General features: G+C 38.8%; 1 protein-coding gene across 13 annotated transcripts in view; it reads left to right on the plus strand.

The window, feature by feature from the left end:
- The window catches only part of ADGRL3 (adhesion G protein-coupled receptor L3), a 770,556-nt gene that overhangs the window by 478,486 nt on the left and 268,484 nt on the right, over nucleotides 1–23,586 (plus strand). For all 13 annotated transcript variants that reach the window (XM_036335141.1, XM_036335133.1, XM_036335163.1 and 10 more), the window contains one exon: nucleotides 1,052–1,852. In XM_036335141.1, coding sequence (XP_036191034.1) covers nucleotides 1,052–1,852 — 801 coding nt within the window. The remainder of the gene's footprint in view (nucleotides 1–1,051; nucleotides 1,853–23,586) is intronic.

The raw sequence follows: 23,586 nt of genomic DNA on the forward strand, positions 1-23,586 counted from the left end.
ACTCTCTCTAGCATGATACGGGCTTATACGTGACTCTGAGGACCCTTTTTTCTTCCTGTGTAACTTCTAGCTATACTGCTAGAAAGGTGTTCCGAGGACCACCCTTTGGGAAACATTGCTTTATAACCCCTTTGTTACAGATCAGTCAGCCAAGCTTTCTTACCACCACTGACACAATGTGCTACTGAATCATATAGAAATCAACTTAATCAGATACCTCTTACCCATGTTCAGTCTGAAGTATGAGCAGCAAAATATTATAGCAAGTATTTTAATGCTCTTCTCATGTAACAGTAAAAGGTACATGTTTTTAAGTTCCAATACTACTGTATTTAACAGGACATTTTTAACTGATTAAAATCTAGACCTTGGGTTCTGCTCTGTAACCTTTCACCTTTTCTTCTCTCCTTATTCCTTCTTTCCTTTCTTTCTCTTCCTTTCTCCTTTCCCTTCCAGTATTCATCCATCACTCATTTTTAATTGTGTGGGTTGCATGCTCTGTGTACGCTATCGTAGCTTTAAGAGCTTTGTTTACTAGAACATTCAGTGGCCTGTATTGCAGGGCTTTACTTTCCCTTTGCTATTATATTTAATTACTATTGGATTTCTACATATTTCTTAATGACAAGTATTGAATAGCTGATATCATTGGAGTAAAAACAATATTTTTTGAACATTTTAAATAAGATAAACAAAAACATTATGTATTCACACTTGCATTTGTAATGTCTATAGGATACATAGACATACAGCTCATTTGTATATGTATAACCTAAAATATGGTAATACATGTGTACAAAGGTGGAAATCAAAGGAAAGCACAGCTACTCATAAAAGGCCAAATTTTTTCAGCAAACGAAATCGAAATGATTTTACATAAAAGTCAAATGTGTATGACTACATTTGTGTTCTCAGAAGAATGCAGCAAAAATAATTAAGTGGTGGTGGGTATCTCTTGTTAGAGTTGCATTCCACTTTGTGGAAAATAAGAACGAGTGGCAAAATATAAAAATTAATATATTTATTATTTTAACTCTCTTCCTTCCAACAGTTTTTCTTTGTCCTGGACTACTAAAGGGAGTGTACCAGAGTGAACATTTGTTTGAGTCTGACCACCAATCTGGGGCATGGTGCAAAGACCCTCTGCAGGCTTCTGACAAGATTTATTATATGCCCTGGACCCCTTACAGAACTGACACCCTGACCGAGTACTCATCCAAGGATGACTTCATTGCTGGAAGGCCAACTACAACCTACAAGCTTCCTCACAGGGTGGATGGCACAGGGTTTGTAGTGTATGATGGAGCTTTGTTCTTCAACAAAGAGCGTACCAGGAACATAGTAAAGTTTGATTTGCGGACTAGGATAAAGAGTGGAGAGGCTATCATCGCAAATGCCAACTACCACGATACCTCCCCTTATCGATGGGGAGGTAAATCGGACATAGACCTAGCAGTGGATGAGAATGGGCTATGGGTCATCTATGCAACAGAACAAAACAATGGTAAAATTGTCATTAGTCAATTGAACCCTTACACCTTACGGATCGAAGGGACATGGGACACTGCCTATGATAAAAGGTCAGCTTCCAACGCGTTTATGATTTGTGGGATTCTGTATGTGGTCAAATCTGTATATGAGGATGATGACAACGAGGCCACAGGGAATAAGATTGACTACATTTACAACACCGACCAAAGTAAGGATAGTGTGGTGGATGTGCCCTTTCCCAACTCGTACCAGTACATAGCAGCTGTGGATTACAACCCCAGGGACAACCTTCTTTACGTATGGAATAACTATCACGTCGTGAAATACTCTTTGGATTTCGGACCTCTGGATAGTAGATCAGGTAAGTTTGACTTTTGATGGTTCTCAAGAGGGAAAAGGTTTACAATTTATTCTCAATAAGTTTATTGTACATTTGATTAGACTGCTTTGGTGGTCTTTTTCTGGCCACTGTACCTGAAGTAGTTCATTGTCTTTTCACCTAAACAATGCCGCTATTGACCACATTCAGCTATAAAACCTGACTCTTTCTCCTCTGGGCAGCTTGTCTCCAGTCAGCCCTTCTTTGAAGGGCATTTTGGTTATAAGCTGATTAATTCTTCAGGTAGTGTAGTACACAGAATCTCTACTGAATAGAATGCTACTCCATCTAGTTCATTGTGACTTGCCTTCAGAAGTGTTCTCCAGTTGGAAAACATCAAAGGGTTGGCTCTTATGAATGCTCCCACAGTCTTACACCAATATATTCACCTCGTAGAAAACATCATATATGACCACCTCTAATTTTGTCAGTTTGACTATAAATATGTATGAGTGTCCCTAACTGATACATATAAAAAAAATGGTCATAACTGATAAATATTTAAAAATCTTAATTTTATTTAAAAAAATGCAAAACACAGCTCTGAGTAAACTTTAGATAATATTTAATTCCCTTTATGTACAAGTGTCTTTTAAATACTAGGACATACTGTTTCATTTTCATAAGTTGCTTTTTTTTTTAAATTTTACTGACACAACTGAGCAGAATTATCTTAGCTTAGAAGCTAAATTATTTCAGACTAGCAATAATATTTTTCTTATGGTAAAGCATAATGGAAAATTAAGATAAAGGCATCTGAATTTTGATAGAAATATAGCAATTCAAAGTGTATTTTTTTATTTCAGTGTGTACATCTTAACACCGAAATAACTGAAAACATTTACAGTTTATTCTCAATAGGTTTATTGTACATTTTTATTAGACTGTCTTTTTTATTTTCTCTCTTGCTTTTACCATTATTTCACTATCAAACTATTCTGCTTTCTAGCTTAGGTCATTTTATACATCTCTTCTTATACAACTAGATTCTAAGTTCCATATAACCTTGTCTTACCCATCCTTTCATTAGATTTTAAGTTGGCCATTATTTCTATCTTCTCAGACACTAGTGTAATAGGTGGCATATGCAAATAAAGATTCAATAACTCTTTGATGAATGACTGAAGGAATGAATGGCTTTTCACTTCTTACTGTGATATAATGCCAAATTAGGTGGCATTTTCTCTAATGCCTGAGAGACTGCAGTCAGAGTGATAGCAATTCTATCCATGACCAGAAATGCAGATATTATGTTGAATTTGTGTGTGTGTGTGTGTATGTGGAAGGAGAAGCCTAACTATTCAAGAGCATCAAAACAACTTCTCATTACTCATTCCTCAAAAATCTCCTAACAACTGCAGTATCTGACTTACCTCTGTACAGGTTAGGTTTCTCAATCCAATGTGCCTTTCCATTGAAAACCTAAGCAAGAATCATCTGGAGAATTATGGGAAGGTACTTCCTTCAGGGCTGTGATATTTTTAACCACAATTTATATTTTGACAGTGGAAACTCTGTTGATGAGTAGTTCTTAGCATTTTTCTTTTACTTTTAATTGAAAGAGGAAGTAATTTCTACTCACCTCCAGAGAAATCCTATCTAATAAAAGAGGAATATGCAAATTAACCATCACTCTGTCACTCTGTCACAAAGATGGCAGCTGCCATGGAGCAGGAGCGAGCAGGAGGCTTGGGTTGCCCCAGTGATGGAGGAAGCCAAGCTTCCCACCTGCCCTGGCCGGACCTGGGCTCCGCTCAAGGCTACAAAGTTTCAATTATAGATGATAAATAAATCCCAGATACCTGCTGAAAAAAAAGAAAAAGAAAAAAGGACTGGCTGGGAGCTTGGGTCGCCGGGGGGCGTGGCCAACCTGAAAACAGCCATCAGCCCCTCACCCAGGCTGGCCAGGCAACCCAGCAGGACCCCCCTCCCCACCCTGAAGGGGGTGTGGCCAGCCTGAAAACAGCCCTCAGCCCCTCACCCAGGCTGGCCACACCCCCAAGGGGTGAGGGACCCCACTGGGAGGCTTGACCAGCCTGCAAACAGCCATCAGCCCCTCACCCAGGCTGGCCAGGCACCCAAGCGGGACTCCCCACCCTGAAGGGGGTGTGGCCAACCTGAAAAAGGCCCTCAGCCCCTCACCCAGGCTGGCCAGGAACCCAAGTGGGACCCCCACCCTGATCCGGGACACTCTTCAGGGCAAACCAGCCAGCCCCCACCCATGCACCAGGCCTCTGTCCTATATAATAAAAGGTTAATATGCAAATTGACCCTAACAGCAGAACGACTAGGAATGACTGGTCACTATGACACACACTGACGACCAGGGGGCAGACGCTCAATGCAGGAGCTGTCCCCTGGCGGTCAGTGTGCTCCTACAGGGGGAACTCTGCTCAGCCACAAGCCAGGCTAACAGCTGCCAGTACAGCGGTGGTGGTGGGAGCCTCTCCTACCTCCTCAGCAGCGCTAAGGGTGTCCAACTACAGCTTAGGCCTGTTCCCCGCTGGCAAGTGGACATCCCCCAAGGGCTCCTGGGCTGCCAGAGGGATGCCTGACTGCCAGCTTAGGCCCGATCCCCCGGGGAGCAGGCCTAAGCCAGTAGGTGGACATCCCCCGACCGGTCCCAGACTGTGAGAGGGCACAGGCCGGGCTGAGGGACCCCCCGAGTGCACAAATTTTTGTGCACTGGGCCTCTAGTAATAAATAATAAGTCATAATTTTTAGATTAGTCAGTGAATAAGGGGCAGTAACATATTTTAAGTTTTATTTATTGGAAAGACCATGCATTATTTTTATTTAGAACAATATGTAGTTTAAAATTAATTAACATTCCAAGGTTTTTGTTGGATGGATTGAGGCAAATTCCTAATTTAGTTTTTATAAATTATCTTTAAAGGGTACCTAGAGACTAGCCAAAAAAAAAAAAATCCAACACATATGAATAAATTTATATGTGTATGTATTCATATACAGGGTGTCCCCAAAAATGCATATAGCTGATAGCTCTATTTTGAATATGAAATATATTTTAATAAACACTGCCTTTATAATTATTCAAAGTGTGTGTATACATTTTTTTGAGACACCCTTTACATAACAAGTCACTGTAATTGTGGATATAAGGAAAATTACACACTCGTTTAATTTTCTTCATTTGTTTACATCTGGGAGTTAAAATATTAACCATCTTGCCCACACGTACTAGGCTCATATTTGTTAAAAGGATGTTATTTAAGTGGAAAACATTGAGGAATGATAAAGTTCAGCTTTTGAAACAAATTCCTAACTTAAGCCAGGAATTTTACACTTTTTAAACAATGAAGACCTCTGTTTTGCAAAGCTTGAGTTTTCACTCTTCTTAAATATATAAATATAATCATAAGATAATGTCATTTGTCATGCACATATGCTCAAATTAAAAAGCTAGTACTTTGCTGTGAATTTATACTGCAATTTTGAGGTGGAAAGAATAAGTGTGGGAAGTACATTCTATGCATGATGTGTGGATATGAGAATTTCAATTAGCATTAATAGAGAGCGTTAATCTTTTTTCACACAAACAGTTCCAGATGCATGTTTTTCTTTGGTAAATTACATTGACCTTTTTCAAAGAAATTGCCTTTAGTGAATTCTTATTATGGATCTTCTTATGTGTCTATGTGTAGAAACCAACTTATTATAAATATGTTAAGGTCATAAAGACTAATTCTAAGTATGTAGATCTAAAATGTATTTGCTGATGCCATCTGTTAGAAGCAGGGTGAGTGTTTTTGCGCTTTTTTTTTTTTTAATATAATTTATTGATTTTTTACAGAGAGGAAGGGAGAGAGATAGAGTCAGAAACATTGATGAGAGAGAAACATCGATCAGCTGCCTCCTGCACATCTCCCACTGAGGATGTGCCCGTAACCCAGGTACATGCCCTTGACCGGAATCGAACCTGGGACCCTTCAGTCTGCAGGCCGACGCTCTATCCACTGACCCAAACCGGTTTCGGCTTTTGCACTGTTTTTAAGTAAGTTCTAATCAATGAACATTTACATTTTTGGAGGTTTTTTGTAATTGAGTATTTGTGTTTTATTTCTACTGAATATAACTATTGTGTACATTAAGTTATTTGGATGTTGGAGGTTAAGAGACAAATCTGCGACTCTATGATATGTAAAAATCTGTGGTGAAGAGTGCGGAAGTAGTGAGCATGGCTTGCGAGTCTGAAAGACTTGGCTTTGAATTCTACCTCTAGTTTTTGTGAGCTGGTTGCTCAGCCTCTTACTCTTGGTTTCCTCAGCTCTAAAGTGGGAAAAACAATACCTAGTTCAGAAGATTATTAGATTTTAATGAGATGATGCATGTAATAACACAACTTAATCTCATAACTACACATCAACCCTACAAAAACCATTATTATTCATATTTTATTTTATTTAATTTTTACTGATTGATTTTTAGAGATAGAGGAAGAGAGAGAGAGAGATAAACATTGATTTGTTCCACATCTTTATGTATTCATTGGTTGATTCTTGTATGTACCATGATCAGGGATTGAACCTGCAACCTGGTTGTATCAGGAAAACACTCTAACCAGGACATCCTTGTCTGGACATCCATATTTTTTAAATGAGGGATTAAGGTACTACGGTTCATATAACTTACTCAGAAATCTCCCAGCTATTCAAGTGCAGCTGGACTTTAATTTCCTGCTCCCTTCTGTGACACTAGTGGTGGAAAAGTATGCTTACCGATGCTGTGTGTCTAGTTTCATTCATTGGATGGAAGTGATCCCAGTATCTCCATGTTCTGGACATCTAGATGCAAATCTAATTTGTAGGTTTTTCAATTAAGATGATTTCTATGGAATTGCATTCTAAAATATCATATCTACCCTTTAACCATGAAATCAGATGTATATTTATAACAAGAGTCAATTTTAAATTATGAAATTGTAAACTTTAAGGGAATACAAAGAAATACTTAGCTTCTCAGGAATATTCTACATAGTAGTTTCAGAAGTGATTCACTTCCAGTTCTTTTTTTCCCAACACCCATTCTCAAAGTGCTCATTGTCCTGTCCTTTGTTATGTTGGATCAGTTACATGACATTTATGTTTTTGTATTCTTTTCAAGGTGAAACATCAGGGGAGTGGTAAATCTGTGAAAATGGTTATTTTCAAGATAGCTCTATAAGGAAATTGATTTTAATTTGATTTTTTTAAACTTGTATTTCAGATGTTCATTGTTGAATATAAGTAAGTTTCTTCTGAAAAGTTTTTTTAATTGGCCTGCTCTTCTGAACAAAGTTTTAAAAAGTCTAAAATTTGTTCTCATTTTTCTCTAAAAACATTTTTCAGAACATTATGCTTTCTTTACTTATTCTGCATTATCTTAAATGCATGCTTGCCAGCTTTTTTTTAAAAGTTTTCCAGATTGAAATTAGTGGGGAAATGAATCAGAGCTTGTTTGATATTGCTATTCAAATAGCTTATATTTGCAGAAATAATTTTTTTATCTTTAATTTCGTTATTGGTTAAAGTATTACAAGTGTGTCCTCATCCCCCCCAATTAACCCCCAACCCCACCCCCACTCTTGCTTTCATGCCCCCGTTGTCCATGTCCATTGGTTTGGCTTATATGCACGCATACAAGTCCTTTGGTTGATCTCTTCCCCTTACCCCCACCCTCTCCTACTTTCCCTCAGGAGATTGATAGTCTGATCGCTGTTTGCAGAAACAATTTTTAATAACAGAGTTAGATCTCTTGTGTTCAAGAATATACAAATGCAAATAATTTTCAGTTTACAAAAAGCTTTATTCTGGAATTAAGGAGACTTTGATTCATATTGAACTAATCATATTGATATTGTTTTAGTTGTTATTACTTACAATTCCTTAGTGAGTACCTAATAAATAGGTGTCAGGATTTGTTGACTATTTTAAGAAATAAATAAATGAATTATATGTATATATGTTTAAAACCCTTCTTAATCAGAAGATTATGGAGTGGGAGTATTAGTTCTAAATTTTGTTTTATTAAGAGTAGATGAATCTTTACTGTTTGCCACAATTAAATATAATCCAGAGGATTTAAAATCACCCAGTTTTCTCTGACCACCCACGCATAATTTCTTCCCTTCTTCACTCAGATTGTAGTGAGCCTTTGTAACCTGAAGGAAGTTTAGCAGATGATAAGGAGAAGATCCAAAGCACAGTAAAACCTAATGTACTTCTTCCAGGCTGGTGTGGCTCAGTGGTTGAGTGCCAACCTATGAATCAGGAGGTCATGGTTTGATTCCTGGTCAGGGCACATGCCTGGATTGTAGGCTCGATCCCAGTGGGGTGCATGCTGGAGACAACTGATCAATGATTCTCTCTCATCATTGATGTTTCTATCCCTCTCCCCCTCTCCCTTCCTCTCTGAAATATATATTAAAACCTAATGTACTTTTTTTCAAAAAGTAATTAAAAGAAATTAAAGTCAGTAGTCTTACAATAGGAAAGAAGGTGAGCAGCTGTTCAATGAATTTTATGGTTTAGAACATGGTCTTAGATTTTTCAGTTGACAAATTGCGAGAATTTCTTCATATTGGAGAAAATGGAAAGTGTATTGTATTCAGAAATGAGTAGGAGTTTGTGTTCTGTTGAAAATAACATCTTGTGTGCATAGCAGGTGATTCAGTTTTGGAAACTTATATCACACATGCTTGTAAGCATTCGCACCTGAGTGGGAAGCAAACGCAAAGGCGCTTCCTCTATTTTTTCTAAGCAGAGCTCCAAATCTAGAACTTTCAGATCTAGCGTTTTATTCAAAAGGGGGGAAAAAATCAAAAGTACTTTTAAATGAGCCTTTTCCCCATCACATAAAATATGATATGAACTACACATTCATTATTGCCTTTAATTGGCTATCTTTTGTAAGAAACATATTACAAACCAAGTGATGCTTGACTATTTCACAGGTTACTTGATTGAGTCTCATGTTGTTATCATGACTCTAAAACAATATCTTGTTTTGATCTCTACAGTGTGAGAGAATCAAGGAATTCCATCACTTGCCTTCAACTATTATCAGTGTCTGGTATTGACTGACTGACTTTCACTATTTAGTTCTTGCTCCCAAACCACCTCATGCCAAGATCATTATTCATTATCAGATAGGAGTGAGACTTGAGGTGTTTTCTTTGACTTTTCCAGTTTGTTTCTAAACTCTCCATAGAACAATCTAAACTTTTCCTGTCAAACATACAAATGTTTTCCAGTGTTTCCTACTTAAGAGGGCTGGGGTAGGCTCTGGTTGATAACAAGAATAGGCAGAGAAGTCCAGCTCCAAAATTTTCCTAAAATTAGTGTCTGTAAGAAATCAAAAAATCTATTAGCTAAGATTTAGTGAAATATATCAAGCAATAAGGACAAATGAACCAATGAGAAAGACATGTAGCTACTCTCTTATACCTGCTCTTCTGCTTCCCAAACACAATCCACATTTTCAGGAAAGCCCTTTGAAATTATTGTGAATGTAACCACTCTTGTATCTGCTGATAATAGTAGACTCTAAAACAACAAAAAGCCTACACAACACAGTTTAGCAATGCAGATAAGGTGAACCCTCTGTCCTTATAATATGCTAATAAGTGAATTTGTCTCCCCAGTAAAAGCTGTGGCTCTGTAGTGATGAATAAGAACTTTAAACACACATGACACCTCGTTAAAATGTAATATTCACATCATATATCTGAGCCCTTTACTTTGACAGCTGAGTAATGTGAGTGCGAGGCAGAGAATCTTGAACATTTTGAAACTGTCACGTGTTTAATAGGTATTTTGAATTTGCTTCCTGAACGGTTTAGTTGAATACGGGGCACCCTAGACACAAAATAGAGCCAGAAGGTAGCGGGATCTTAAATCAAACTCGTCCTTAGCCTCTGGGTTGTGATTGCTTCACAGTTCCACTTGAGGTGCCTAACGGTCTCCAAAGTTTAATTTATATCTCTCTGGGTGAACTTTACAAAAAGCAAAAAGGAAAAGAAAGAAAAAAACAGTCAGCTACTTGTTGCTAATTTCATCCTGGTCTGTATTTTTATTCATCTGCTGCTTCCTTGTCTGCAGAGGAGCTCTCTGTCTTTCCCTCCAATTCGTGCTTCTTTGTAGCCTATAGTGACAGCTGCTGCCTGAAGGGCATTGCTGCTGGTGCCTTTTCAGGGACCAGAACCAAACTTGCCAATTTTGCAACAGCTATTTCATCGCCACGTACCATCAGCTACATTTTCTTATGTTTCTTGCACCTTTCTTGTATCCTTCTCTCTTTATAATTGAAGGGTAAGCCTATCCAGAATGGCTCCTTCTACTTCTCAGGCTCTGAATATCGAAATCACGGTCCTGTATGTACAAGCAAAGCTGGACCTGGCTTTTGACAGCTGAGCCCAGCGTTAGCCATCAATCTAGCATCTAGGTGACCTTCCCAATAAATGAGACAAAATGGAAGGGATAAAAAGGTTCACAAATGTTACTAATGTATCCATGTTTTCCCTACAGAGCGATGTCCCTGATAAATGTATAATTATCGGGAAAGTAACCAAAATTATTTTTTGCATGTAAGGCACAATCATAAAAAAAGATGACTTGCTGTGAATAAGCTTCCCATTCACACCAGCTGTTCTTCCTGTAGCCTTGTCATTGCTCATTAGCACATCCACCAGAGGGCAGGCAGGTGGAACCAGAATAGTTCTGCTGCTCTATTAGCAACATCTTGTAAGGGGCTAAAATGAGATTTCTGATTATCCAGGTTAAATCCAGATGAAGACATGAAGACTCAAACATTTAAAGTTACCTGCCCAGAAAAACCCAGTTTATAGATGTAGATGTGGATTTCAAAGAAGCCCAGGTTTATTTGACTATATATCATGAAGCAGAAACACTTTTATATTTACAATGGAAAAAATAGTAACTTACACAGCCATACAATAGAATGTGATATAATGGCACATGGATTTGGTACAGTGTGTCTGTGTGTGTGTGTGTGTGTGTTCTTGGAAATGCTTTAAGAAACAGATTGAATTATTTATTAGAGGATTAGAAGACAGAAATTTTTCAAAAATTCAGAGCAATTTGAAAGACTTTAGAGATTTGGGAGCTGGCTCTTTATTAAGCTGAATTATAATTGATAAGTGTTATTTCTATTTTCTTAAATCGGATATATTGCTAGCAATACTTTCATCTTTCCTTTCTATGAGCAAGATTGGCAAAATGGTGAAAAAGTAAAACGAAGAAAGTAGTAAGGGAAGAGAGGACTAAAAGGGAAACAAATATATTTTTCCTAAAAGTAAATGAATAAGAAGTGAAAGAGTTCCCCTTTTTTCAAAGGAAAATTTATGAAAGAACATGCATTTTAAACTCTTAAAAAGTTATTTTCCAAGATTTATTTAATTACTTCACGTGGATAAAGGTAAAATTAAGGACAATGTATTGAATGCTTATACCTTGCCGGTTGGAATATAAATTGTTATAACCACTTTGGAAAGCAACTTGACTATCATCTAGTACAACCTACGTCTAGATAATTAACATACATTACATACTAGCCGATCCACTTCTGTGTTTCTGCCCTAGAGAAACAGTCATATTTGCATTCAGAGAGACTTGGACAAGGGTGCTCATTACAGCAATGCTTAAAATAAGGTAGGAGTGGCTCAGTGGTTGAGCGTCGACCTATGAACCAGGTTCCTGGTCGGGGCACATGCGTGCGTTGAGGCTCAATCCCCAGTGCAGGAGGCTGCCGATCAATGATTCTCTCTCGTCATTGATGTTTCTATCTCTCTCTCCCTCTCCCTTCCTTTCTCTGAAATCAATAAAAATACATTTTAATAAAATAATATAAAAGAGAGTATACCAGACTGTCCCTCAGTATGTGAAAGAACACAGGGTGTGGTAGGGAAGGAAGACAGCACAGTTTGTGGACAATAAGCAGCCAAAATAGAAGATGAACAGACAGCTATCTGTGCTGGCTCCAGAGATTTTAAAATTCTGGTCAATGTGGAGGCTGGAGGGAAGTAGTATATGATCAGTTATCCCATAGAAAGAAATATACCAAGTATTGGTATCTATCAAATGATAAGAAAAAATCTTACACTGGAATTTCCCTTTTCTAGTAATATACGTAGTATAGGCTCATTTGGCCTCAAGCTGACTTAAGTAACTCACAGAAGCCAGAATTGCAACTTCCTAAAGCACCAGCAACCTTTAACTACCATAACTCTGTCTATGAAATCATGAAATTGTGAATAAAAGAAGCCCTTTCTTATCAGAAAAGGAAAATTTTGCTCTGAAATTTTAATTGATTGTGGCATATAATAGTAACTAGCATGTGTTTCAGCTGCTGTGCATACATAACAATTCTTAAGATGTGATTGCTTAAAAAGTATTTCATATATATATATATATATATATATATATATATATATATATCATCTTCACAGAATTTTCCCTTGAATATGAATATATTGACTTGTCATACATTCAAGTCTATGACAGTTTTTAGTGGAACTGTAATTTTGAAGCTTTCAGGAACATGGCAAAGTATTTCAGTAGAGGAACAAGACTAATGACTTGGCTGATTACATTCCAGAGCTAAGAATTTGAAATACCATGACACGGGTGCAAGCATGGAAAAGCTAAAATTTTAAACCCTAACAGTGAACAGGAAGACTTACATGTAAATCAAGGTGGGGGTTATGGTTCTCTGATTTGCTACTGCAAAAGATAAGCCAATCAGAATAGATATGTGTCAGAAAATATTGAATTTCAGGACAGAATTCACATAAGGAATGTCAAAAATAATCATCTACTGGAGTTGAATTGTATATTGGAGTTAAAGCCTAAAGTCATGTATTAAAATAAAAATTAAGCCCTAACTGGTTTGGCTTAGTGGATAGAGAATCAGCCTGTGGACTGAAGGGTCCCAGGTTCAATTCTGGTCAAGGGCATGTACCTTGGTTGCAGGCACATCCCCGGTAGGAGATGTGCAGGAGGCAGCTGATCAATGTTTCTCTCTCATCGATGTTTCTAACTCTCTATCCCTCTCCCTTCCTCTCTGTAAAAAATCAATAAAATATATTAAAAAATAAAAATTAAACAATCAAAATAATGTTTCAAACTCCTGGAATAGTTTATAAAGCATAGTGAGTTTTTTAAAAATGTATTGCTATAGAGTACATAGGTAATATTATTTATTACTAGAGGCCCGTTGCACGAAGATATTCATGCAATAGGCCTTCCCTTCCCTTGACTGCCGGCACCAGTTTTCCTCTGGCACCTGGGACCCAGGCCTTGCTCCAGCCAGAGCCTTCAATCTTCGCTTTGCCCCTACGTATGCAAATTAACCACCATCTTTGTTGGGTTAATTTGCATACTCTCCTGATTTGCTGGTGAGTGTAGTGGAGGGACGGTTAATTTACATGTTTGTCTATTATTAGGTAAGATTACTGTGATGTATATCATATATAGTAAAAAGTACCTTTGTAATGTATAATTTTACAGTATTTTACTTATATAACAGAACTATTTGAATGCATGTAAATTAAATAAAAACTGTGATGCAACTTCTATGTATTAACAAAATGAGTTCCATAGGTATTCTTTGTTGATAAATCCTTGCTGTGAAAACTTTCCTCCCCAAACACTGCATATATTCTTTTTTTTATTTTTTTAAATATATTTTATTGATTTTTTACAGAGAGGAAGGGAGAGAGATAGAGAGTTAGAAACATCGATGAGAGAGAAACATCGATCAGCTGCCTCCTGCACATATCCTACTGGGGATATGCCCGCAGCCCAGGTACATGCCCTTGACCAGAATTGAACCTGGGACCTTTCAGTCCGCAGGCCGACGCTCTATCCACTGAGCCAAACCGGTTTCGGCTGCATATATTCTTCTTGAATATATTGATCTATACTTTCCATTAAACTCATACACAATTATTAGATCACTTATAAAATATCTCAACAGTGTAACTAAAACAGTTATGTGGTATAAAAATATTTAATGATATGTGAATGTTCTTTATATATTACTGATTTTTTAAAAAGTAGGTTTAAATGATTTAGAATTTAGGTCATTATCCATTTTCTCTACTTTTGCTTATGTTTTAAAATTTTTATGAAATGTTTTTTAAAAACTGTTTATGTAGGATAGGCATATTTTTATTACATTGAGAACACATTCTAAAGAGCAGATAATCCAAAGTTTTAATGGTAGTTAATTTCTGAATGGTTAAAATTTGAATTTTCAGGTTTTATTAAATTTTTATAGTGAATAGGTTCAGTCTTTGAAATAGCAAAAGAAAGTTCTGATAATTAACCTAATATTCCTCATGAATAGAGTACTGGTAATCTATTTAGAATTCTGTTCTGGAATGTAAAAAGGCCTTCTAATTGTGTTCAAGAGAATTACCCAACTAATTAGTTACCCAGCTAACTAATTAGAACACCCTTGTGACTAGGACAAACAAATAAGAAAGTGCCAAAGTCTTATTGAGAGAATTAAACTGTAAGAGAGGAGCCTTGCTCTATTTCTAGTGTAGTTTTCTTTGTTAGAAAGAAATATCTGTACTTCTTAAAAGTATTGGGTATTCCTAGAGACTTTGCTTCTACTCCTTGATTACAGAGCCCTCCAGTGTATATGCAACATAAAATCTAATCTACTCTGATATGGGAATATAGAATAACAGAGTAGGGTCATCTCTTATGTCTGAGACTTAATAGATAGTTCTAATGTCCTATTACATTATTTAGTTTAATGTTTTTTTCTATCGATTTTCACTTTTCACTGTTCGAACCATCAATTTTCACCAGTTGTTTGTAAAGAGAAAAATTGAAAAGGGAGAAACATAACAATGCTTCAATATACCAAGATTGAATTTGAATGGAAGGAGAGTCAACCATTCTAATCAGAGATGAAACTTAATTTCTTTTTACTTTGACAGTCAAATAGGTAAATTTGCCAATTTGAAATATTCAATATTATTTTTATACAACTATACCCTTTTTATTTTCATGCTAATATTTTCTAGGAAGAGTAGGTAAGTATGTTTATTAAACATTGACTGCTTGCCATTATTAAAACAAGATACCCAATGAGTATTTTTGATGAGAGAGAAGGGTCATTTTCATGGTGTAATGATATTGAGAAACATTTGTAGAGAAAATATTAGAATGTTCTACCACAATTTTTTGTAATTATTTCCAGAAGCAAATAATGTTGCTCTAGTGATAAGTGGCTTTAAATACTTTGGTGAATTCGAAGCCCCTTTTTATATTATTGTATAATAATTAGTTAAGTATGTGCAAAAAATCATAGGTAACTGATTCCTAAGTTATATAGGATAATGGATCTCAAAGTGCGGTCCAACAGGAACTTGTTATGAATGTGAATTCTCATGTCTGATCCCAGATTGAATCAGAAACTCAGAATAGATCCCAGTTATCTATTTTTAAAAAGCTGCTAAATTTGAGAATTACTGTATAGGCCATGATTCCTAATTCCTACTAAGTTAGTATACACTACAGAATGTAATAAACACATTAAACTGATTTTTCTTTTTTAAATTTCTGTGATTCGTTTTGTTGATTGCCTTTAAGTAAGTGTTTCCCAATCCCCCATCTAGTGACTACTGCAAAGAGGATGCATGAATCACTCAGGGAGCCCGTTCAATGCAGATTTTCTGTCTCTTCCTCCACCCTATCAAATCAAAGCCCTAAAATACTGATTCTGAATGTGAAGTGAGGCCCCCGGGAGAGTATGTTTTAGAGGTGATTCCGGGTTTGGAAAATAATCATGACTCCAGATTCCTTCATGTTTAAATAGGATTTATATCTTAGCGTGAATATTGTCATAATGCATTGAGAATCTGTGAGGCGATATATACTCACTAGCCACTCTCTGGGCTCAGGCTGCTCTGGCAGTGAAATGCATCACTTTGTTTTATTAAATGACTCTGTTGTGTCCTCGCAGAATTACTGCCTGTGTGGCTGACAGAAGCGAACAGCAGTCTGATGCAGGATGGACATGTCCCCTCTCAGGCTTGTGCTGGCAAGGCCAGGTGCCATTCATCTTCACCTCGAATAGCTGGAGTAAATTAACACAGTGAGCGGAGCAGTGAGGCTAGGCAACCATGCAGGGCTTCCAGCCGCTCCTGGTCTCTTCTTGTGTTGGGAAACAACAGCAACGAAAAAGGTGAAAAATGGACAAGAAGATAAATTGGACCTGTCGATGTAGCTCAAGGAATGCAGTAACCAGTAGGCTCTCATCCCCACAATGAGCAGTACCTCAGACTTCCATCTTTTAATTGAAGGGAAATGTATGTTTCATACCCCACAGCAGGAGTAGGTAGAATTCTGGATTTTTCATTTATTCATAATTTTCCAAGTATCCTAAGACATTGGCCATAACCCATTCGTGATTCCTTCTGTCCATTCCCACTGACTTTCCTAAGCATGGGCAGATGCAGAACTGTTTTTGAAATACAATGCTGCTGCCTGGGTGCAGTCGCTCTTTCTGCTGTGTTCATTTATTCTGGTTATTCAAGGCCAGCACGAATGGCACTCTGCTCTGCCAGCTGAGATCTGAGTGAATGCAGAGAATGTGCCCATCCTGACAGAGGCTGATGTGTAACCTTTATTTGGCCCAGCCCCCTGCTGCTCTTACTTTTCTCTCCTAAGACAGAAACATCTGGCGGCTCTGACCAAATGAGACTGTGAAATTTAAAAGCACGTTTTCAAATATGAATTTGTTAACTTAAACACCATGGTATGCTTTAAAAGGACTCATTTTTTTCTCTCTTTTTAATTTTTAAATTAAAATTGTGCATGGAACTGCTAACTCACTTAATGAAATAACCATTTCATGAGAAACTTTATGTTCAATTTTCCCTTCACTTCTTTTTTTAAATATGTGTTATTAGAGTTATCCCTAGAAATATCTGTGTCCTTGACTAGGGTGATTAGTAGTTTTATTCCAAAGAGCTTTTGTTCAATTTCCTTTAATTTTTAAAAATTGTATACCCACTCTTTCTCCAATTTAAAGATGAAAATACAGGCATTCATTCAGGTTACATGAAATTTGATTTATTTATTTAGATTGTCCTCTGTTGCAATTAGGGTGTAAAGCAATTCTGCTCTTCTTCCTATTTAATATGAAATAGTCAAAGCAATAAAATGTTGTAAAGCCCCACATACCTTGGGTGTTTTTGCATTTCTGAACTATAAGAAAAAGAAAAATCTGAAAGATGGATCCATTTCTTATTTCACTAATAGCCATAATCATTATCTATTTTATTCTCTAAGTATATTTTCTATGAGATAATTCAGAGGCCTTTTAGATTTTCTAAATGATTTTATGTATAAGGCTAAATATCTATACTACTAAATGGATAATATGCCAATTAGACTGGACGTCTTCCGGACAACCTTCCGGATATTCTTCTGGACAAAGCCATGGTGGCAGGGCCAAGGCAGAGGCAGTTAGGGGGATCAGGCCAGCAGGGGAGAGAAGATAGGGGGATAAGACTGGCAGGGGAGAGCAGTTAGGGGGATCAGGCTGGTAGTGGAGAGCAATTAAGGGGATTAGGCTGGCATGGGAGAGCAGTTAGGGGGATTAGGCTGGCAGGCAGGTGAGCAGTTAGGAGCCAGTGGTCCTGGATTGCAAGAGGAATGTCCAAGGGGTCCCAGATTAGAGAGGGTGCAGGCCGGCTGAGTCCCCCCCACCCCCCGCACAAATTTTGCACACTGGGCCTCTAGTCTATATATATAAAAACCTAAGCAATCATTATGGTGGGTGGAACAACCCAACGACCAGAATGACCAGTCGCTATGACCCACACTGACCACCTGATTGCCTGATCGGGGCCTGCAGGCCAACCTCTGGCTGGCAGGCACCAATTGCCCGATGGGGAATGGGGAACCGGTGGTGGGTGGCAACAGATGTGGGCGGTGCCAGGCCAAGGCAGGTGCAGGTGGTGGGCGGGGCCAGCTGCCGGAAGCCCGGGGAAGGAAGGCCCCAGCTGGCCAAACTCCTGGTCCCTGAAGGCTTTTGAAAAACCTCTTTCTGGGGAGGCTTTTCTTTTCCCCGCAGCAGCATGCAATTCAAAGGCTCTAGCCACAGAGCCGCCCGCCATGGAGCTGCCCAATCTCTCCCCACACGCAGTCGGATTGAGTCTGGCACGCAGTGGGGTGGAAGACCCCAAGCTGCTGCCCACAGGCAGGAAGCTGGCGGGGATGGGGCATGGACGCAGGGGCTCGGAGCTGGACCACCCGGCCTCCAGTGCGCTCTCTGCCTGTAGATGTCCAGCTGCAGACGTCCAACCCCATTAACCGGATCAGTGGTGGGATGGAAAGCGACCCAGGAGGATGAGGAAATGAAACTTGGGTGCAGTCCCCGTGACCTTCCCCTCCCAGGATAATGCTGCGCTCCCTAACCTCCCACACGCCAGGAGATAAATGTGGATTTGCAAAGAGGCAGGCCCCCGAGGAGCTTCAGCTGGTGGGATGTAAAGAGTTACTCACTTCTGACACCCCCACCCTTTGCTTTAAGGCTGCATTCTCCTTCCCTAATACATGTTGCTTGAAATACACGATTGTTTGTGTTTCTACATGCAATAAACATGGGGAAAGCAAAGTTTTGTGCTTTAGAGCAAGAGTCTGGACTCCCTCCCTCTCTCTCTCTCTCTCTCCTCTCTCCCTCCCTCCCTCCCTCCCTCCCTCCCTCCCTCTCATTCTCTCTCTCTTAGACACACACACACACACACACACACACACACACACGCACACATATTCACTCCTTTCTTCCCTCTTCCCTGGCCTGGCGAATCTTCAAGGAGAATGTTAACCCTAGCTCCTCAGAACCCATCCTCACTGGAGTGGCCTCTGTTTTGTTTTGGTTTATTCTCTCACAAGGTTTTTTTCTAACCTCTAAACTGGTAGTCAGACATCCCCCGAGGGGTCCTGGAGTGCAAGAGGGCGCAGGCTGGGTTGAGAGACCGACCCCCCCCACCCCCCCACCCCCACCCCTGCACAATTTTCTTGTACTGGGCCTCTAGTTTTACATAATCTACTATGTTAACAAATACTTCTTGAATTCTTAATTTTGTGTTCATCTCTGTACTCAAGATCTAAAGTGAATTAGAATGAATAGGTGATGGAATTGATTTTTTTAATTCAGAAAAACCATTTTTTTTATTTTAAATATATTTTTATTGATTTCAGATAGGGAGGGAGAGAGAGATAGAAACATCAATAATGAGAGGGAATCATTGATTGGCTTGCTCCTGCATGCCCCCTACTGGGGATCAAGCCCGAAACCTAAGCATGTGCCTTTGACTGGAATCGAACCTGGGACCCTTCAGTCCGCAGGCCTACGCTCTATCCACTGAGCCAAACCAGCTAGGGCTCAGAAGCCATTTTTAATATTAATGTGGAATGATTAAATTGCTTGAAAAGGGATGAGTAGGACATAGTTATCATTTGGCAGAGTAGTGATGGGTATTATAGATAGAGGTACAATGCTGTCTGCATCCTAAATGCATGAGTTCTCTGTTATTTTGACATGTACAGCTTATGCTAGATTTCTTTCTTTTTCAATTAATTAGAAGGAATAATACTCACTTGTTCAGTCTGTAGCACTTGGCCATTATTTGTTGAGCTATATAAACAATGAGCAGCTGTATCATTGTTTGTATTACACTATTTTGTTTATTCATTTAAAAAAAATTATGACAGTTGTATGTCTTAGCAGCATGCTTATGGTAATGAAGAAGTAAATTAGCAATATTGAGCAAGACTTCAAGTGACAGGTTTTAATAAGTAGTGCTAACAATATTACAGTACTCAGCTACAGATAAACATAACACACCTCAGACAAATGGGGAAAATGGTCAGATTATAAGAAAATTCACGTTAGAATCCTCTGACTTTTGATTTTAAAAGATTGGTACAAATACTCGAGAACAGTCTATGTAATTTCCACGTTTTGTTTTGTTTTTCCTCCTTACAAACTACTACAAGGGTAGAAAATGGAATATTTCTTTAATAAAACGTATGCAATCATCTTTTAATAATAAATTCACTCTGATAGAAAAAGAACACTGCCAGTAAAGGAGTCAGACAGCTTACCAAGAATCCTGGAATTACATGAGCTTCCCAGCCCAGAAATATTGACAGACACAGTCTGAGTGTGTTAGTCTGCTTCATTTTAGAGCCAAAGAAGTCTTAATTCAAGCACTAGGAAATCCATAATTGGAAAGAATCCCATAATCACTGCTGATATTTTCCTCTAATTGTAAGTGACTTTGCTGTTTCATAAGCCCACTTAAGAACTCTGTATTTTGCTTTAAAAAATTTTGTCCGTGTATTAGAGTGCCATATAGTATTTGATACAGTGATATAAAAACGCTAACATCAGAGTATTTTAATATGGCATCGATTCTGCCTGAGGTTCAAACAGATTAAACTTAACATTTCTTGAAATTAGTAACCTAGGGCATACTGTTGTAACTCATTTTTGGATTTCATTTCGATTGTGGCAGGCAATATCGCTTTATTCTTTTGCCATACGCCATCAGCAGTGTCTTCCTATCTGGGCCAAGCCAACTAGGTGATTCAGTATATATTTAGTTCCCATAGGCCCGAAAGGTTACTTTTAATGAGGAAAGGGTATTTTTTTCTTGTTTATAAATGTCAAATATGAATCTCATTTGAGTGGGAAATGCCAAAAGTTATTAAAGCCAAGAGAAGATAGATTCGTTGTAGGAGATATTTTGAAAAGAGATAGTTCCAGGAAATCATATATAAAGCCTCTCAATAGAGATTCTTTGTTGGATGAGTTGTGACCACACTCAAAAAATTTGATTTTATATATTTGACAAGAGTGTCTATCATATGCAAAATACTTTACTGAATGCTATGGGAGATAAAATAAGGACCTTGTCCCATAGGTAATAAACTTATAATTTAGTTAGAGAGGCAACACACTTGAATAAAGTTATGCTCTTGGCAGTAATAGGGAACCAGGTGTTAGACCTCAGTTCAGCAACCTCTGTACTTGAGTTCTGGCTAAGAGAGAATTCAGAGTCAAACTCAAGCTATAAGAGAAAGTTTATTTAGAAAGTCACAGAGGTAGAAGAAGTGAGTCATGCATAGAAGAAATTGGCTCAGGAAACAAGTTACAGAAACAAAAGAAGGGCCCTTGGGGCTTAGGAGAAAGAGGGAGGCAAGGAAAATACCTGGGGGAAAGAGGTGAGGAAAGGCAGGAATGTGCTCCACAGAGAGAGTCTTGCTGGGTCCCCATCCTAAGGGCTTTTAATGATGGGGATTTTAAGGGAGGTCCCAGGGGAGGATCGCACTAGAATATTTATTAGTTTTCCAGGTGTATTCTTTCAGGGTCATTGTCTCCACTGATAGGTCATTGCCAGGGCTGGAGGTCACGAGTCAGTGCAGCGGGTGCTGATGTCAGCCACGAGTTCCTTAGTCAGGTTTCCCTGCTTTTCTGGACCTGGAGCTGAAAGGCAACTGAGGCCTAGATGTTATTTCTAGGACTTAATGCTTAAGGGAGCAGCCGTCCAAGAGCTTGTGTGGGGATCTATGAGGCTATTCTCTGATCCCCTTGTTCCTCCACTAAGAGGGTCTACACATGACTAGCAACATGCCAGGGGCGGAGAGGTCAGGAGAGGGTCCAAACTGCATGGCCATCGATATGCTAGGTCAGGGGAACACAGGTCATCCTGGGAGAAAGGTCCTCGTTGTCCTCCTTCTGCCCATTGCTAGGCGCCCAGAGCTTTCCACCCTGGTAACCTTTTGTACCTAGCCCATCATCCTTTCTCTGCTCATGTTTGACTAACTGCCCACCACAATGCCAAGTAAGTTTTTTATAAAACTTACCAAATAAATAATAAACATTAATAAATAAATAAAATAATAAATCTTGCAAAAGTCATTCTTGACATGGGTTTCCTTCCATTTAAATGGGATATTTTGCAAATTCTTATAGGACACTGTTAAGATGAAGTGATGGGGATTGGATTAACATAGGTTAATTAAATAAAATTGCCAGTATTTGGCAGTTTTGATGTATAAACTTATGTTTCATATGAGTTGACCTAATATAATGTAATGTCTTCATAAGTGGCTTGAATTACCCAGTGAAATTAACAAAATGTTGATTAATCAGAGTCAGCTTAGAAGGTGAATTTCTGGGCATGAAATAACTTTTGTCATTGGCCCTTTCATACTTGATATATCTTTATTGATTTCATAGAGGAAGGAAAAGGGAAAGAGAAACAGAAACATCAATGATGAGAGAGAGCCATCCATCAGCTGCCTCCTGTATGCCCCCTCCTGGGGATCAAGCCCATAGTCCGGGCCTGTGCCCTCACCTGGAATCTAACTGTGACCTCCTGGTTCATAGGTCCATGCTCAAACACTGAGCAACACCACCAGTCCTACTTAATATTTTTAATCGATAACATTGATGAAAATATAGAATATGTGACAATTTGCATTGCTGGATGACTGATTGCTGAGAATGAATTTACTAATAGACCAGATGATAAAACCAGAAATCAAATTGCTCTGGGCAGTCTGCATTGATGATCTAAAACGGAAAAGATGAAATCTAACACAGATAAATGTATTAGTAAAGTCCTCTGTTTCAGTTTGGTTGTTTATTATATAATTTCAAAATGAGAAGATTGCTAGACAGTTGTTCATGTGGAAGCGAACAAACAAACCTTTAGTTCATTTACAGCCAGCAAATACCTATTAGTTGACACATCCTTTTTCAGTCGCTGCAAAATAGACTGGCGAGGCAATGACCCAAACACAGTCAGTCCCTATCTTCACAAGCTTTCAGAATTGAGGCAGGGCAGGGGGGAGGGGGCACAGGTTAAATTTGTGTCAATAGTTTGGGATATGGGATGGGATGGGAAAGATGAATGAAGTCTTCAACTGTGTTGATGACAAGGAGGCGGAGGAGGAAGATGATGATAAGGCTCCTTGAATAAAGGAGAACATTTCATGCTATTTCCATTTGGTCAACCCATTTCCTAAGAATTTGGTTCAGAACTTCTTGGCACCAACTTTTCTGAGGAATGTGACTATGTGAAAGTTTGTCCAGTGAAGGGTGCCTAGGTTGGTTTGCATATTCAGGGAACTATTTATGATTCATTTGGTGAAGGGTTGGAGGATCAGGATATTTAGCTAAAAGCTGTGAAATGTAATTAATTTGGTTTGAAAATGGCTCCTTCGCTTCCTAGTTTTGGGACTTTGGGCAAATTACTTGGATTCTTTTTGCATCAGTATCCTCATCTGTAAAACGGGAATTGTAATAGTACCTACATCTCAGGTTTGTCAAGAAAAGTAAGTGTATTAATATTTGTAGACTGGTACCTCAGCCTGCCCTATGCCCTCTCACAATCTGGGACCCCTCGGGGGATGTTGGACTGCCCATGGGGATCAGGCCGAAACCAGCAGTCCAACATCCTCCAGGGGATATAGTCGTATGCAAAGCAGCAGGCGCCCGGGTAGAGCCCCAGCCCAGGCCTGGCGCCATGCCAAGCCGCTCCCCTCATCCCAGCCCCACTGCGCCTGCCATCACAGCTGCTCATAGCACGCTGCCTAGGAGGCAGGAGGCGGGAGAGGCTCGCACCACCACAGCAGTGCTCGCCAGCCATGAGCCCAGCA

Source organism: Myotis myotis, unplaced genomic scaffold, assembly GCF_014108235.1.
Source record: "Myotis myotis isolate mMyoMyo1 unplaced genomic scaffold, mMyoMyo1.p scaffold_m19_p_1, whole genome shotgun sequence".
Classification (NCBI taxonomy): domain Eukaryota; kingdom Metazoa; phylum Chordata; class Mammalia; order Chiroptera; family Vespertilionidae; genus Myotis; species Myotis myotis.